This window comes from Dermacentor silvarum, chromosome 6 (genome assembly GCF_013339745.2).
Source record: "Dermacentor silvarum isolate Dsil-2018 chromosome 6, BIME_Dsil_1.4, whole genome shotgun sequence".
NCBI lineage: Eukaryota > Metazoa > Arthropoda > Arachnida > Ixodida > Ixodidae > Dermacentor > Dermacentor silvarum.
Window position 1 is genome coordinate 96,427,119 of NC_051159.1, and position 18,799 is coordinate 96,445,917.

Below are 18,799 nucleotides of genomic sequence, written 5' to 3' on the forward strand. Positions count from 1 at the left end.
CGATCTGTGTTGGGGCAGAGTCTAGCAGTAGTGTAAGTGCGTCGGCGGCTCGTAGCCATGGAGGTAAAAAATTTTTTCCTTCATCCATGCTCGTAGCCTTGTGCGTGCTCTGTGTTCTCGGCGCTCAGTTTGCGTTGAAGCGATAGAGAACAGCACGAAGGTCACTTCGCTTGCTTCTCCAGCGGTGCTTCCACACGCCGCCAGCGTTTGACAGCGCGTGTCCGCGCTCATCGAGTGTGACGTGTCACAGCGTGTACCAGCGCGTGGGCAACATCAACTGGAAAACGAGAGAGTGCCGGCTTGGCGGGCAGGCCAGCTGCAGCCAGCGGCAGGATCAGGTTTGAATGAAGGGAGGGGAAAGGTCACGCCCGCGGCGGCAAGATCGCCGGGTCGAGAGATGCAGGCCCGCCTCGTACATGCACGCAGGCACACGTACGCTCGCTTCGCATTCCGTCGCGGCGGAGAAGGTGCCTCCGGTTGCTGCTCGCACAAAAATGACAAAATTTGGGTCGAAATCTCTAGGTTGTCGGAGGGGAAAATTCGTTATATCGAGGGGGTCTCCTGCTGCCACTTCGTTACGTAGAGGTCTCAAATACATGTGCTTCTATGGAGTAATGGCGGGGAATAGAAAAACTTCGTTATATCCAGAAATTCGTTATATGGAAGTTCGTTATAAGCAGGTTTAACTGTAAAAAAAAATTTTGAGAGTGTTTGCTGGAACAGCAAACAAAGTGTGTTGCGCTATCACGGCTTTTTCCTTAATCAGTTTTGCTACAATAAATCAGGGTTATGTGATAAATCATCCTAATGCCGTGAATGCGATTTTGTTTTTGTATCCGATTAAACCGCGTAGGCAATTTGCGGCCCAATCTTCCCGAAAAAAAAAAGGGCACGTGTCACAAGCAGGTAAGTATCGTAATCAGACATTGTGACCTACAGTTATTGCTTGAAAATCTTCCCAGGGCAGGCCGAAAATAAGCGTTTTTGGCAGGAGATGACGTGTGTTCACACCTTCACTGTCCTTTAAGCTCCGGCAAGACAGACACTGCCAATAAAGGGGATGCTATTAGGCTCACCTTAGGGGTCTGGCGGGTGCGTGCTCACTGGTCAAGTTCGAATTATTTGTCAATGGCCGATTTTAGGAATGCAATAATGAATGTTTGGGCCCATAGAAATGTATGGGCGCTGGCCGGGACCTTCGAGTCGGGATCGAATTAAACAAGTCAAATTAACTGGAGTCACGTTAATGGAAGTCTACTGTATTTCAATTCATCTATATATACTAGCACAGCTATCTGGAGGCTTCTGACATTTTCAAGCACTGCTTCCTGTGGGTAGTGACTGGTCTTCAGTCCACAGAATGTACAGTGCATCATGCTGGTATAGCCTTCTGCTTTTCGTGCTGTCGTCTGCAATAGTGGATGTATACTTCATTGATGCCGAAGTACCTTCCCGAATCGCAGTTGCCGTTTTCGAAAGCATACTCAACAGCTTTGAGCTTGAAGCTAGCCGTGTAGCTTGCGTACAGCCCCATTGCAACACAGGCTGGCAATTGATTACTCCATGCACATGTCAATGTGACCAACTGACTGATCAAACTGACTTGCAAGCTTATTAAGTGAAATAGTATTAGTTTTAAATCAGCTTAAGCAAGCTGTTTTATATGCCTTATCTCTAGTGTAAAAGGAACAGCATTTTTAATCTTGTGAAGGCACAAAAATGAACTTGGGACAGGTCAGTGCGGAAAACCTTCACTTATTGTTTTTAACTTGAAATGGCAGGTTTTAACTAGTAAGACGCATTCTCAATTTTCCATCCAAATGACTTTTCATATGCAGATTTTAAGGCGAATAGATTCCTTTGGCTCCTTTGCCTGTTTTGTAGTGGTTGGTGGTGGTCGCAATTTCCGTGCCGATGCGAAGGGTGCATGCTCTTGCGCAATCTAGGTGTGGGACGCGGTCGCCACCAAACACCAGCTTTTATGTACCGTATTTACTAGATTCTAACGCGCCCTCGATTGTAACACGCACCCGTTTTCCGAGACCAAAAGACAGAAAAAAAAAAAAACACTTTACAGTACCGCACACAGAAATAAAACATTCTCTCATTTGGGAGAAAAACAAATAAAATTTACTCTCGATGCACTGAAGTCGCGATGAATAAAAAAAAAAAATGTCTTAGTTTCGCCCTAAAGGCAAAGCATCGATTGCGATAGCAAATTAGTAGACAGCTATACGAAGTAAGGACAGTACTTTTTATCGGCCGTATAAACTTATAAACATTCGCTTACTATCTAAATTAACAAGCATGGTGTCGTGCGCGCACAAGCAAACATGAACACATCTTGCTCGATGACCGCGGAAACTGCGGAAACTCGCTGTCTAAACGCTGGAGTGACGAAGCGCGGCAGCAACGGCAAGCGAATTGACCTTCGCGCTAACACACCTCTCGCTTCAACGCGAACGATAAGCGGCGAAAACACAGTGCGCGCGGACTCCTTGTCGCAGATTGCTTCCAGATAAAGCCGAGGCGATCGTATCGCCAAAGTGGATCGTCGCAGAATACTTTCTGCTTTGGGCCACTGAAACCCTTCCATGTTGTTTTGCTAGCGAAAATCCTCTCCTTGCGCCAGTCCCGCTCGCAGGTTTCGGATTCTCCGAACTCCCGTGACGTGGCCTTATTTCTCTCCATATCCGCTCACATGATCACTTTCCTTTTAAATGCGGCATCACGATGAACTCGGCAGTTCATGCTGATAGAGCAAATGCAGAAAACGGGAAGACAGATGGTAGATTAATGCCTAAGCACACGTACTACAGCACATGAAGGAAGCTACGGCAGCTAGGCTTGAAGCGCGTACGAGGCTGTATTGAAATGCCGATGGCGATATGGTAACGCAGATTTAGGGTCGTACTCGATTCCAACGTGCACGCGATTTTTGGACCCGTTTTATCGGAAAAAAGGTATGCGTTATATTCGAGTAAATACGATAACTCTTTGAGACACACATGCTGTCGCACAATAGCTTTGGGCCATCCGAAGGTTTAAATGCTGTGGTGGAGCAATCGGGAAAGGCAGCCCTCCTCTTCTCTCACCACCCTCTCCCTCTGTGGTGGCTGTGGGTGCTGAAGGTGGAAGTCGCCTTGCATGCTGGCACTTACCTATACTACCGCTACACATGTGCTGGTTAGTGGCACTGTTCTTTATGAAATTATGCAATGAAACAATAAACACTACGTAAATATTATCACTCTAACAAACATATGCCTTTAAGTGCATTATTGCTTTAATATAAAGCAAATAGTTTTCTAAGAGCACTCGGCCATTAGTCTGGCAATTGTCAGTAGTTTTTTCACAATTTTTTGTTATGGTGTAGCTCTTGTCAAAAACTTCAGTTCACTGCTTTCTCTTCTTGTTCAGATCCACGGGCCATTTTTAAAATATCTTTTATTTACATGTATCGTATTTACATGCATAATGAACACACTTTTTTCTCAGAAAAACATGCGCAAAGTTGGGGGTTACGTTCATTATGCAGGGTAAAGTTTTGAGTGATTTTTTTTTTCTGAGGCCGCCTCTAAAAATGTTGCAGTTTCACCCTAAAGGTGAACCATTGACTGCGATAACAAATGCGTAGACACCTATACGAAGTGAGGATAGTAGTTTTATCGGGTGTATAGACTTGCAAACATTCTCTAACTATGTAAATTAACAAGCATGGTGTCAGCGTGCACAGGCAAACATCAACACATCACACTCGATGACCGCGGACACTCGCTGTCAAAACGCAGGCGTGAGCAAGCGTGGCAGCAACAGCAAGCGAAGTGACCTTCGTACTGTGTATTGCTTCAATGCAAACTTAGCGGTGAGAACGGAGCACGCACAAAGGTATAAGCCGCCGTCTGTGATGACAGGTTCTTTTATTTAATGGTTTAGACGGTTCTCTGAGGTAGAGCCTCCGAGAACCCCATTGAGGGCAAAGCCATTTGTTGCATGCACAAAACTTTTAATATAAATAAAAACGAAAAGAAAATTATAATCCAAACACTCAATGAAAAACACGCAATAAGAAACATTCAGAGCTAGAATGCTAACGATATCAGGCAAGTTCTGGCAGGCCGCGAGCGTGTGGGCGCACAACAGTCTCGACGCGGAAAAGCGGAGATGAGGCGGTTCAAGATGTGGCGTCGATCTCTCCAAAGGTTGGTGTATTTTATCGTTGACCGAGGTACCAGAGTGTAGCAGCTCTGGCTTGAAGGGAGAAGACAAGCTGCTTGGTGGCACGCTCAGACGGCGGCAGCGTTTTGGCCGGGCAGCTGGTTGCTGGCCGGGCAGCTGGTTGTGAAACTTGGGCCCGTAGCCCGACAACTCACGTTCTGCTCATGGGCGCAGACGCTCGCCGGCCTCGGGCAGCAGTTGACGATTGGGCAGAGTGGTGACTCCCAGGTATGGGTTGACAGGAGGCCCCGGTCGGGTGAAGTCCTGGTGGCTCGGGTGCGGATCCCGACGGCCCGTCTTCAACCCCCAGTCCGGTGGCCGACCTTCTCCTGGTGCTGCTTCTGCAACTCTCCCCCCCTTCTGTCAGCGCGGCTCACTTTTCTGCCGCTTTGGCCGATTCGTCGTTTGCTCATTGGCTGCCTGGAGCTCCGTGTTCTCTTCTGATTGGATTGGCTTTTTTCCTTTTAGTTTCTTTTCTTGTGCCGCGTGTTTCTTGTGCCGGACGCTATTCGATGTCGTATTTCAGCCAGCACGGAATTTGCCTTGGTGCATGCTCTCCTTGTCATCAGCTTCTTGTTGTCTCAATCCACCGCACCTTGTCGCGCACTCCACACACCACACCGTCGCACCTAGACTTGACCCCCGACGCAGATCGTTTTCAAGATAGGGTGAGCGCTATTGCGCAATGCGTAGTTGCTGCGCCGCCCCCCTCCCTCCCTGGTGCCATGCGCATGATGGAATACGGCGCGTTTCCTCCCCGCTTTCCTCGCTCGAACGCGCGAGATTGAGCTGCAGTTGCTGGCGCCGATGGCAAAACTGCGTCTGGAGTGGCCATATCATTGCTATCACAATAAAAGTAGGAGAGAGAGGATACGATTAGGCATCCGATACAGTCGTACCCGCCGATGCCATATCGGACACCAAATCGTAACGTCTCTCTCCTACTTCATGGCGGCAAGTTCAAGGTGCGTTCATTATGCGAGAAAAAGATAAAACACACTTCTTGATTGAAAAAGTGGAAGGTGTGTTCATTACGCGAGTGCGTTCATTATGTGAGTAAATACGGTATGTACAGCAATCTCATTGCGAGACATTACAGGGGTGGGTACGGAAGTTGCTTACATAGGTAATAAATAAAACATGACAAAGCATACATTAGCATACACACAATACATGAAACTGCATGAGTGTGCAAGCAACAGAAGAGCATGTTGCATATATGCATAGGTCATAACAAAACAAAATTGTGTGTAAAAAGCACATATTGAAGGGTACATGAATCAGAATAAATTTATTTTGCAAGAGCAAGAGCTTACTTACACTTTTGACCTGCTGCATTTCAGACAACTTCTTAAAGCCAGGGAAGCGGAGCTCGCAAGAAAGAAGATACAAATGCAGGCAAGGACAAACAGGTACTTTTATTCTTGTTTTACCTCTTTTCACATGATTGAATCCTGTTCGTTTTTTCATGCTTAAGCTTGTAAGGGATACACTTTGATCCAGTTACAGCATGGAAGGCTGGCATAACTTTAACATGGAATTACCACCGTGCTATCTCGCAACAAGAATAAGCATTTTTGTTAGTAGTGAGAATGTTGGAAATTTCAAATATTTCATTCGAGTGTACAGTAAAACTTCTATAAAACTAAGTCGGTAAAATCGGCAATTTACTTCATTGCATCAAAATTTTGTTAAGAGGAAGCTTTAACTCGGGGGCTCCTATCCAAATGCATAGGAAAGGACAAATCGTTTTTCTCGGCAACCACCGCACCAAATGTGATGAGCTTTGTTGCAGTTAAAAGAAAAAGTTAAAATCTAGTGACTATTGGTAGCGAATTTTTGATTCAGGCCGTGAATTTTTTTAAATAAAGATTGTTGAAAATAGAAAATGTTTCGGAAACCAATATTATCTAGTTTACAACTCTGTAACTCAGCAATGAAAAATGATACCGCAATTCTAAAAATTTTATCGAATAGTACATCTAAAGTGGACAAAATTGATGTATACTATACATGGCGCTCAATCAGACCATTAACTTGTGAGTAGGACTTTTGCGATACCTTTTGTAAACAATTAAAAAAATTTATGCAAGATATAAGTCAATATATCAAATTTGCTCGCTTTCGATGCTCTAACGGATGCAGTTTACAGATCTGTGCTTGGTGCAGAGCAATAAAATTGTAAACTTTGTGCGTCTATTTTTTTTTTCAGACATACCAATTAAAAAAAATTCTTTATAAGAATTCATGCCTTAAATCAAAATTCTGCTTCCAACAGTCACTAGAATTCAACTTTCTTTCTCAAATGCATTTTACATGTATTTGAATAGGTGTCGGAGTTGGGCCCGAGCCAAAGCTTCCTCTTAAATTGAAAGTCAACCTTTTGGGCAAATACGTGCAGTCACCGATAAATCTTTTTTCCATGTAAGGAGCCGCAATACTTCCCGAATTATTGGGTAATTGGAAAAAGCAAATTTGAATGAGAAAAAAATTCATTTTGTTGAATTTGAGGGTCTGCGAGGAAAGATATGGTTCCAGTTCCATTCCGTGTAGACGATATCTTCACATCAGCGGTACGAAGCGTTCTGAATTAGTTGAGTACAAGCAGGATGCTTCAATGGCGAACTGGATTAAAAACCTGGCTTTAGAAGAAGCAAGAAATATTTAAACACCGAAGTACCCAGATATGTCCTCAACAATGAAAGATTCTGAAGAGGCTCCTTCCACGTCTGCACTGTGGAAAGACTTTGATAAGCTAATCAACCAGCAACAAGTTTCACTTGCTTCTGGCAGCAGTTTTCACCGCCAGAAGCTTTGGTTGAAATTTTCGGCGCCAGAAGCATGATGAAATTTTTGTCGAAAAAGAAGGTCCATGTGAGTGGTGGTGAAAACACGGTGCCCACTGTTGGCTTGGCTTGTGAAGAGATACTTGCTGGTTGCAAGACACCAGTGTGTCCAGTGAGCGGCTATTTTCGGTGTCTGAAGAAACTGTGACATGCAGGAAGGTGTCGCTGCTCCCTGAGCATGTCAAGCAGCTATTCTTCCTTTTTGAAAACTATAAATAACTGCAGTTATGATGATGTGAAGCAAAAGTGTTGTACGAGAGAATTGTTATAATCAGAAAGCATAATTTTCTTTTAAGTTATTTACTGTGCAATAAATTTGCTCCTTTTTTTTTGTCGTGCATCTGGTTGGTTGGTTGGTTGGTTGTGGTGAAAATCACCACTACAAATGCTGGGGGGGTATGCAATGCTTTAGTGCTCTAGAGTAATGCTAGTAATAGTAATTTTGATAGTGCCCTGCCGCTGGTCATATTCCTCTTTCTTTTTCCCTTTGCCGCCCCTCGTATTCACACTGCTCCTCGGCAGTCCTAACTAAGCGTTGCCTACCCATAGTGGTGCTGCAACAACAATGAAATCTGTTGCTAGGCTGGTTCTTTTACATACGAAAGGCTAGTGACATCACTCCCCATGACGTAGCTGCGGTTGCTGCTGCAACTTGCGCAGCAGTAATCTTTACCTGGAAACGTATGCCGGGAGCGCTATGTGATTCGCATTGTTATCAGGAGCACCTTATCATCAATTATGTGGTTTGGCTGCTTGTTTTGTCCTTGTTCTTTATCGAACCTGTTCTATATGTTGTGTGCGTGATTCCAAAGAATGTATGCACTTTTCGCTTCACTTTGCCACGTGCTTGAAGCCTGCTTCACTTTCGCCGCAGGTCAGCCCGGTATTGCACTACCTCAGGGACTGGCCCACATTTCTGCCCACAGGCGATGCCACGAAAAATGCTAACCAATGAGAGGCTAACAGCTTCGCTGTAAAAAGTGTCACTTTTGCAAAACCAATATAGTAATCATATTCAAAAAATATTCTATTCGATTTGCAGTTGGTTTTCATTATTTGAATTTGTTTCTAAATAGAGAATATTTGCACACCCCTAGTTTTTGTAAATGAGGAATTTATGAATGAATAGTCAAAATAATGACAGCTGCACATCAGCAGGGCTCAAACATTTCAGATTCTGGATCCAACAGTCAAAAACGGATCAAGCCACTAAAAAAATCAGCAGGCTGCATGTGCTAAAAAACCAAAAAGCAAATGTCTCTCAATGCTGCTGTGCCTATGAGTCGGAAAGTGGAATGGGAGGAAATGCTAGAAAATATGAGGCATAAGGCATGCAGTTTTTAGTGAGGGAGTTGACCGAGAGAAGCATTAGAATATGTCAGCTAACAATGGTTAATGGAGGCTGTCCAGGTGAAGATGCCTTCGTACCTGACAATTACAGCTTTGAGTTTGTTTCCCTTTCAAGTACTTACACTGCTGTTTTTATGTTTTTCTGTCAGGCACCCTCGTTTTGGTGGAACATTTACCGTGAAAAACATGAAGGGAATTGGTGACAGTGACTTGGTTGCCCATGACACTCTGTCCAAGCTTTCCCAAATGAGCTTTGATCGATCCAAGCCATTCAAGCCCAAGCCAAAAAACAGAAGGCCTGTTCTAGAAGCAAACGACATTATGAGGAGGTCCACCTTGAACATTCGGCTGTTCCTGAAGAGACTCTGCACTGACTTTCTCAAGTGGTGTTATAATCCCATGATGCGAACAGTCAAGGTATTTGCGCAATTGGCATTCTTGCGGTCTTCTTGCGAAATTTGCAAGTTTAAATTCCCGCAGCCTAGCACAGTGCAGCCTCTGTATGTCATGCGAGCCTGTGCACGATAGCACTGTACTCTAGTCTGCATTTGCGCAGTCTATCAGTAAGCGTTGGTTTAATGCTAGTACTTCTAATAGTACCGTCAATCGCACTTCACTGTGTTTAGCCTTTGTGCAGCTATGCCTCGTTTATTATAGCCGTATCACTATCCTTTGTCAAGAAAGCATTAGCATGGACCAAACTGCAGGGCAAAGGTATAATTTACTAATAGGTGGTGCTCGAATCCAGTGCCCAGTGACTACTTCCTTGTAGTAACAAAAACAGATCTCAAAGGCAATGCTTTTGCAGGCTGTATGCACCGGAAGCGATTGCTGGAGCCAGCAACATGTCATAGCCGCCATATTTTGGACACCACTTATTTGCATGCTGCATGAAGATTTGCAGATATTTTCTACTCCAAAACTGTGGCTTGATCTGTGCAAAAGTTGCTACTCAACATCTGGCCATAGGGCAGTGGATAGTGCTTCTCAGTCTGGAATCATGCTTCAGATGTCACTGCAAATTGTAAACTTGATGCTAGGCAGTGAGAAGTTAATCTTATAAAGGGTTAAACCCGTGCAGGCTGCTCTGTTTGTATGTTTATGCTTACTGCAGGCTTTGTGCATGTGCGCTTAAATCTTAGTTGTCCCTCTGTGGTTTACTTTTCTTTCTTCTAGTTGTCGACACATGTGCAGATTTATAAAATTTCTTCTGTGGGTTTCGGTGAGCTTTTACAGAGCCGTTGGCTTACCTCTGGGTAACTAAGCCCACCCCCAGTCCTCAGCAAGCATTATTGGCCATATGGGTTGACAAATATTTATCACAAAGTATAATAAAGTACGGTAATTTTGATTCCCCATTCAGCTTCATTATGCAGTCAAACCCACTTGTCACAATATTCAAGTGCCATGAAAATCCCATTATTATGACGGATATTGCTATAACTGGGTTGTACGAAAAACACAGAGAGGATGAACATTCAAACATTTTAAGTAGACAGAAAGAAGTACGGTCGAACCTGCTTATAGTATTAGTACTGGTTTTAACACGAGTAATGATGTAACGATGAGCAGCTGCTACACTGTGAACTTTTGTGTGTGTTTTATGGTAAAATTTCTTGCTACAGTGTTGCCATGCTGCATTATTGGCTTTAAATATTAAGTCTGGCTACTAGGTGTCTGTGTGAAAAAGAAAAGGAACCGGAAATCTATGAAAAGAAAAAAAAAAAAACTCCAGCTGCTTCACCACGCCCGCCTCTGTGCTGCATACCCCGCACGGCATGCCTTCATCACCCCTCTCCTCTTTCCCTTCCTGTCCCTACGACATCAGCGAAGGGGCGGAATGGAGATGGGAGAGGTGCAACCGAGGCCCGCGATGCGATAAGACGAAGGCATACCATGTGGAGTGCGCAGCACAAAAGGCGGGCGCGACGAAGCTGCTAATGCCTTCCTTTCCCCGAAGCAATGTGACAAAGGCGTGCTGTGCAGGGTGTGCAGCACAAAAGCGGGGAGTGATGAAGCTGCCTAATTTTTTTTTCGAGGTTTTTGCATTCTTTTTCCTTTCAGCGCAGACACTCACTTGCTGGTTTTAAATGTTATAACCGATAACGCGGCATGGGAGCCTTGTAGTAAGTGGTTTATTTTACCATAGAACACATAAAAAAGTTGACAGTGCATTGGCTGTTAATTATTGTATTTGGTATATTGTTAAAACCGGTATCGCTATTAAAGGGTTTGATCGTGGTATTGAGGTGTTACTGTATTGGTGCTGATGATGTACTGTTGGTTCTGTAGGGGTTTTCTTGTTTTAGCAAGTGAGATCCAACTGAACGGTTTTTTTCCCTCATAAATGTTGCAGGGTGCATACTTCCCAGCTTGTGTTGTGCAAAAGAATGTGGTATTTTCAGTAAAAATGGCTGAAATGAGAGGTGTCAATCACAGTAACTGTGCCTATTTTGCAGAGCTTCCTGCAACGCAAGAAAGCCCTGTCACACGATGAAGGCTACTACTTCTGGGCGTTGAAGTTCTTCATGGAGTTTAATCGTCATAACGGCTTTGATGTCAGTCTTGTTAGTGAGACCATATGTAAAGAGGCATTCCACTACGTGCAGACGCAGCTTGAACAGTATTACGAAATGATGGTCACTGACAAAGGCAAGATTCGTATCTGGTCAAAGAGGTTCGTAGACCCATCTATGTTCTTGCATTATTTCTAGGCATGTCAACTTGTTCTGTGTGACCATTCAGGAAGGCTAAAGGAAGTTGCAATTTCTGAAAATCAAATGGGAACAGTTCTTGTGAGAATAGATGGCCAACTGCAATATTTTATAATGCCTATTCGTTACCTATGCTGCACATCTTTGACTGAAGTACTGAAGTATGGTTTCTAGACAGGAATCACCATATATAGTATAATGTGTAGTCTTTATTTTTCCCTTTCCCCCTCCCCAAGTGTAGGGTAGCCAACCGGGCACGTCCTTGGTTAACCTCCCTACCTTTCCCTCTTCGTTTCTCTCTCTCTCTCTCTTTATTTTTTACTTGAACATATATGTAGTCCATAATCTGTAGTATTGTAAATATGCAGAACTTTAACTCCTAAATGTTTTAGATGAGCGCAGCTTGTCAGCACGATCCTGATTAATATTGCTTTGGACGAGCTCAGCTCATCAATGACCATAATCCCGTTTTCAAAGTGATTTGGACGAACTCAGCATGTCCACTTAGATTTTCTTCTACTACATAAATAATTGCAGCGCCAGCAATGGAAATCTGCGGTTATTTCACTCTTTTTTGTTTTACGACACAGATGTATGCACTTTTTCAGCTCCTTGAAGGCCGCATTGATTCAGTTTTCATGTTCTACAACATAGATGGCAACCATTTTGTCAGCGCTGAAGGGGCGCGCTTATTGTGGTCTTTTTTTTCTGCTACATCAATGGCAGCACTTTGTCAGCACTCAAAGATCGCATTTTGGGATTCCGTGCTTTTTGCATGTTTTGGCAGATTTGGAATGATGGTGTCTGCCACTGACAGCTCGCACATAAGTGGCGCGGGCAAAAGAAAGTCACTGGTCGACTCTGACAGGGAAACTGAGAGTCAAAGCGATATACTAGAGTATTGTTATTCAATCGAAGAGGATGATGATAGTTTTCTCGTCGATTCTATCGAAACTGATGATTCAGAAAGCGAAGACATATATATTGCATAGTGAAGAGGTAAAATGAGATTTTCAGGCTTAAAACATGAAGCAAATTGCTTGAAACAGCTTTAGAACGGTTTTCAATGGCGTGAAATATGAAAACAAGCCATAAAAAGACAAACAATATAAGGTAACTTTTTATCAAAATAATAAAACATTTAAGGGGTTAATGCTAATCAGAATAATCATTGCCATACTGTACAGTATTTGTCAAAAGAACTTAAGCCACTGTGACCATGTCTAGCACTGGGATGTCCATGGGCTGTGACAACATCAGGGTGCAATGGCAAAACATTATCCAACTCGACGAAAATTTGTGTAGGTGCACCAGTGAATTACATACCTGCCAACACTTCCAAATTTTCCTTAAAGTTTATGAATTTGGGCTCGTTCTACGATTTTACGAATGTTGCAGGGAGTTTCATGAAAAATAATTTTTCTCTGCGAAAAGCTTTCTCTTGTTGCTTTCCGAACCTTTTCTTGGAAGTCTCCTGATGGTAAAAGGATGCCAGAAGGATATTTGCTTCGAGCAAGTTTATCTTGACGAGTTCTTGACGTTGGTGAAATCAGCAGCAGTAAAGTCACTGAAGAAGTCACTGTGATCTAAAAACAAGGTGCTGCTTGTCAGGCTCTGCTGTTCCCAAGTTTGCTGCTTGTGTGTTGTGTCTAAAGCTCTATTCCTAAGCCTCTTGTGTATTTTTGCTTTCGCACCAACTTTAGGCTTCACGTTGGCTTGAAAGCTTATCAGGAGTTGCTGCGAACCCTTGCCGCTATGGACAGCAGCCCTGACGAAGCTGTCCGAGAAGCAGCCAAAGTTCTGAAAGGCATGTGTTGTGATTTTTTAGTTTGTTTGAAACCTTCTTTTCGGTTTTCTGTGATCTCATGGGTTATTGCGTTCTTTCTCATCTAGTTCCTGCTCCCTTTTATTAGATCGCCGAGCTGTTTCAGCTTTCCTCCTTGAATTATTGTAATCCATGTATATTAAGTTGCTTGCCCTAACTCTTGCATTCGTGTCTTTTAACCGCTGTTCAAGAGCGATAGCTGTTATAGTCCTTTACTTAGCTTGAAATGGTGCGAGGAATGGGTGATGTAGAGCCATGGGGGAGGGGGGGGGGAATAAAATCAGCTGCTTACATTTGTACACACTGGCTCAAAATAACATGGTAGACATTGAAAATAATTGAAATCACCTGTGCATATGTGGCACACTATTGCATTCATATCATCTGGTTTAGACAGGTTAACCACTAACATCATGAGGTTACATTGCTTCATTACAAAATACAAGGATACATAAGGTGCTTTAACCAGTGTAACTAATGCAGCTAATGCTGTAGAACGATGGAAGAAGTCACTGTACAAAAGATAACCATGATGCAAAAATTTGTCTTGTGCTCATATTCTCTTTGTCTGTCATCACTGTTTCAATTTGCTCAAGAACGGTCAAGAGGGCCAAAATGGTTGAGCAGATTTATCTAAAGCTTTTTTATTTTTCTTCACCTTTGCGTACATATTTTTTAAACAAAACATGGACTAATTGCAGTTTTTACTTTTCCAGGCACAATCTTCTACCTTCCTGAGTATAGGGAAATCGTCCTGCATCTTCTGTTGAACTTCAACGAAGTCGTACAACCTATGTAAGTAATGTCACAGTGGGCAGTGTTGTCTGTCATGGGAAGTGAATTGAAGACCAGCTTTTAAAGACGATGGGCTTTCTTGGGCTACCTAAACGCAAAAAACTCCTAACAGTTTGGTCGCGATTCCGTGCTTTGGTATTTCATGTGTGCTCTCTTTTTTATTGCGATACAATCATATGGACACTCTCTAGGCCAGGGGTTCTCAGGTACGTTCATCCCAGGGAACCCTGCTAAGCTCCATAAAGTGCCAAGGAACCCCCCCCCCATTTAACCGAATTATCGAGGGTATCAAGAAAACAAACAAATGCTGCACTACGTCAACACGCTTTTATTTACTCAATGAATCGTCAAATCTTGTTTCTATTTAGCACAAGACCAGTGCTGAAGCTGAAATTCTCTTCATCTCATGACTGATTAGCGCTAGAAGCGGCGAAGGCCTCGCGACATCCTTCGCGGCGCGAGTTTTCATCTGAGACGCGCTTTGCACCAACGGGCGCACATCCCGATTATTTTTTCGCCACTCAGCTGCTCGCCAACAAATTGTCCGTCCATCGCGATGTAGCCGGTGCTTTTTATCTTTGACAGCTTTGCACTGAGTAAAAGCGAAACTACTGCTTGCCGCAACCGCTGTCGACGAAACCGCGGCCGCTATCGACGCGATCATGGACGGCGATCTTGCGGTTCAGAAGGCAGGCGGCTGACGCACGCACCAAGTCAAGACGAAACTACCTTTCGCTGCAAGAAGTGCGGACGAAACTGCGGTCGCTATCGACGCTGCCATGGGAGGCGACTACGCAATTGTGAAGGCACGCAGCCGACGCGCGCATCGAGTGAAAACGAAACTACTATTTGCCGCAACCGCTGCGGACGAAACTGCGGTGGTTATCGACGCGATCAGAGATAGCGACTACGCACTTACGGAGGCACGCGGCTAGCCGCCAACGCGGTGTTACGCGCGGCGATAAACGCAAGAATAAAGGCTTTAAAGGCACAATTAGGCACGAAGCGCTTCGGCGTTGCTGTCAGTCACGTGCCGCGTACGATTGCCGCTGAGGACCACGGCGATGCGGACTGCGCCGCTTCGTTTCGGTTGGACGCTACGCCGTTCTTGCTCTTCTGCGGCGCGCATTTGCGGTGCTCCGCGTTTTTTTTCCTCCACAGTGCGCACGCTATCGGCACCTACCCTATCTACAAATAGGAGAAAGGCGCATGGTGGTAAGTTACGGCCTCCGAGATTCAAATGCGAAAGCTTAGGCGCGCTGCCCGTTCTCAGAGGTTGGGTGGCTACAAGCTGCTTGCGTATTTATTGCGCAGTTCGCGCGTTGCTGTTACGCACTGTGATGTGCTTTTTGACACTCGGGCATGGGTAATGGAGGTTCTTTGGATCAAGCGCACCTCGTGTTCGCCGTTTTAGACACTTGTCGGGAGCGGGACCAGGGAAAATTTATCAGTGGCTCGTGGAACCCCGAGCAGGGGCCTGCGGAACCCGTAGGTTCCGCGGAACCCACTTTGAGAACCCATGCTCTAGGCGCATTTCTGCCGTCGATGTGACGTTCCGTTTAAAGTCCAAAATCGCCGTGCGCTGTATGCTGTGGGTGCGAGTAAAACAGTGCGAGGGTGAGCCAAGGATGATGGCGCGCATAAGAGAGGAAGGCGGGGACTAAACGTGCTGTCTTCCATTGCGTGCAAGGCACTGGGGGCCGTTCTACTCCAGTGGTGGCTGTGTATGGTGCGGGCCCTATCTTGAAAGTGATCTGCAAGGGCGCATAGTCTAAGTGCGCTGAAGGCTGATAGCTTCATGTGCGCTGTGTTTTCGTGGCTTAGTTCACGTTGATGCGAGACGCAGCCCGAAGGTCAATTCGCTCACTGCCGTGCTTCCTCACTCCAGCGTTTTGACAGTGAGTTTCCACGGTCATCGAATGAGATGTGTTCATGTTTGCTTGTGCATGTGTGACACTATGCTTGTTAATTTAGTTAGTAAGCAAATGCTTACAAGTTTGTGCAGCCGATAAAACCTGCTGTCCTTACTTTGTACAGCTTCTAATAATTTACGATCGCAGTCGATACTTTGCCTGTCAGGCGTGACTGCAACTTTTTCTTTTGCCTTGGCTGGGTTTGAAGTGTTCGTTGTACCACTGCTGCGATTTAAAAAAATATTCGTTATATCTTGAAGCAATTTTAATAGGCAGGGTCAGAAAATCGTAAATACACTAAAATGGGTTCGTTATAACTCATAGATCATTATATCTGGGATCACTATAAGTGGATCCGAGTGTACTTCATTAAAGTAAAATCTCGTTAATTCTACCCCCGTTAATTCGGAAAATTGGATAATTCGGACTCATTCTCTGGTCCCGGCAGGTGCGTGTATTATTTAATGCCATCAAACTCTCATTAATTCGGACGTATTTGTACGCAGATCGGTTAATTCGGACAACTCTTGGAGCTCGGCGAGCCCAGAGTGCCGCAAATGTACCACGCAAAAGAGCAACAACGGCGCTAGCGTCCAACTGAAATGAAGCGGCGGAGTCCGCATCGCCATAGTCATCAGCGAAAATTGTACGTTAATGACGGCAATGCCAGAATGCTTCGTAACTCTTTTTTCCTTTAATACCTTTATTCTTGCCGTTTACGCCGCATATAACACTACGTTGGCCGCGTGCCTTCATGACTGCGTAGACGCCATCCATGATTGCGTCTGTTAGCCCCCACGGTTTCATCCACAGCACTTGCGGCAAACAGTAGTTGCGTTGTGAATCGGTGCGCGCGTTGGCCGCGTGACTTGAGAACTGCAAGATAGCCGTCCTTGATCACGTCGACAGTGGCCACAGTTTCGTCCGCAGCGGTTGTAGCAAACAGTAGTTTCATTTTGATTCGTTCCATGCGTCGGCGGTGTGCCTTCAGAACTGCGCAGTCGCCATCCATGTCGATAGCGGCCGCGGTATCGTCCGCAGTTGTTGCAAAAAACGGCAGTTTCGTTTTGACTCGGTGAAAAGTTGTCGAGAAGGAAGAGTACCGGCTACATTGTGACGGTTGGATGATCTGTTGGCAATTAGCTGGCGGAAAAATCATCGAGATGTGCGTGCCGTAGTGAAAAGCGCGTCTCAGATGAAGGCGCGCGCCGCAGCAGCACTGCGTAGGCAGTCGCGAGGCCATAGCCGCTGCGAGAGCCAATCAGTCACGAGATGACAAGAACTGGAGCTTCCGCACAGCTTTTGAGCAAAACAGAAATTGGATTTGCTCATTAATTCAGTAAATAAAAGTGTGTAGGCATAGTAAGCATTTGCTTACTGTTTTCTTGATACCCTCGATAATTCGACAGACGGTTAACTTGGACATTTTTCTCGGTCCCGTGAAATCTGAATTAACGAGGTCTTACTGTATATAGACAATTTTGTTATATTGAAATTTGATATATCGAGGTTTAACTGTATTGCGTTTGAGTAATAATGAGTATGCCTTACTAAGTTAGAAATTTTGTGGTTAGGGGAAAATATTCATACAATATTTTGGCACGTGACCACAGTGGCATTGACAACACGAAACCTTGACGTACAGCAGGTGTTCTCAAACTTTCTGGCCTTTAGGGACCCAACCAGCTATACCCGAGTGCAGTGGTACCCCTACTTTCTCCCTCTTTGTGCAGACTTATGCCTGAGGACTCAGGAAAGCATACAGAGAACGGAAAAGAGGAGGGCAGTCTCGCTGTGAATGTTGGCATGTCCTGGAAGAAGTGGAGGGAACGGTGTATGTGGAGTGCAGGGCCTCCCCTCTGAATCCTTGTGCCAGTGCGTCAGCGAGACACTAACCAAAGTAGCACTGCTGCTGCATCTGCATGTGGCGTCCATTATTCACGTTTTAGTGCCTTAACTTTAATCTTGAGGGCTAGCGTTCTTGATGAACTCGCAATAATACATAGACAAGCGGTTTTTTTTTCCTGGACTGCTTTGCGCACTGCATTGCAGCCGCCCGCCGACCATACAGCTACAGTTCAAGACACCGTGTGCCATAAACGGCGCCTTCACACAAACAAAATGTTAGACGCACATAACTTTGTTTTATTTTTTGCATATGAATGCAACAAATCACTTGCACTGCAGAATGGTATTTGATATACCGATTGCAACGTTAAGCCCAAACGCCTGCATCACCTGGCATGCTGGGGTGACCCTGCGCATATAGAAATGTTAGTTGGGCATTTTTATGACAAATAAAGTAGAAAACAGTGCAGTGCGGTAGCAAACTTGCTTAACTGATCCGTGCCGACACCAACGCGACTGGAGCACAAATGGCTCGTGAATGTGCTCCACGTTTTTGTTACAATGGGCGTCTTGCGCTGGAGTTTGAGGTATAGTAGCGGCGCCTGGTGGCGGCGAGAGAAGTTATGTCTGGGTAGTACCAGCTTGGGTAGTATCGAGCCCTGGCTGTGGCGAAGCACATTTCTAGCTCGAGTTTTACGTCGATTCGCACTTTTTTCAGCCCTGTTGCGAGTGCAAAAAGGCTCGTCACTTCTCAGAGACCACGCCGACCACGCTGCGAGCTGGCCTCAGCCTAGTTTAACGAAAACGAACTCTCCGTGTGCCGTGGAACGTAATGCTGGAAGCAGAAAGAATCGGCGATGCCGATCCGGATAGACCTAGCTCAGCCGCGAAAAAGCGTCACCGTCGTTACTGCTGCGTCGTGAGCTGTCACGAGCAAGAAGGCCTGAATCCCAACATCAGATTCTACCGTTCTCTTTCAAGGCCTCACGAAGCGGAGCGTTGGGCGCGCTGGATAACTTCATTACCTCACTATGAGCAGCACAGATTTGAGAGTTAAATGTGCTCATCCTTGACCTCAAGCCAGCACGTTGAGGCAGCGCAGCAAGGCAGTATTGATTACAGCTCATCGATGTTCGAGCTCTGTTATTAAAAGCTACATCAAGCGAGCAGCGCACGAGCTCGCGCTTCAGCGCGATTCGCACTGTAGTACGTTACTGTGAGCTCATATGCATTCAGGGGTGCAACAGCTGTGCCAATTGCGCCATTTTGATACAATTCCGCATTTTTTCG

The 18,799-nt window shown here is 45.1% G+C and overlaps 1 protein-coding gene across 1 annotated transcript in view; it reads left to right on the top strand.

Moving 5' to 3' along the window:
• LOC119455719 (protein timeless homolog) overlaps positions 1–18,799 on the top strand; it is a 317,713-nt gene that overhangs the window by 18,186 nt on the left and 280,728 nt on the right. The window contains exons 7-11 of the mRNA XM_037717145.2: positions 5,562–5,630; positions 8,564–8,831; positions 10,874–11,091; positions 12,832–12,935; positions 13,670–13,748. Coding sequence (XP_037573073.1) covers positions 5,562–5,630; positions 8,564–8,831; positions 10,874–11,091; positions 12,832–12,935; positions 13,670–13,748 — 738 coding nt within the window. The remainder of the gene's footprint in view (positions 1–5,561; positions 5,631–8,563; positions 8,832–10,873; positions 11,092–12,831; positions 12,936–13,669; positions 13,749–18,799) is intronic.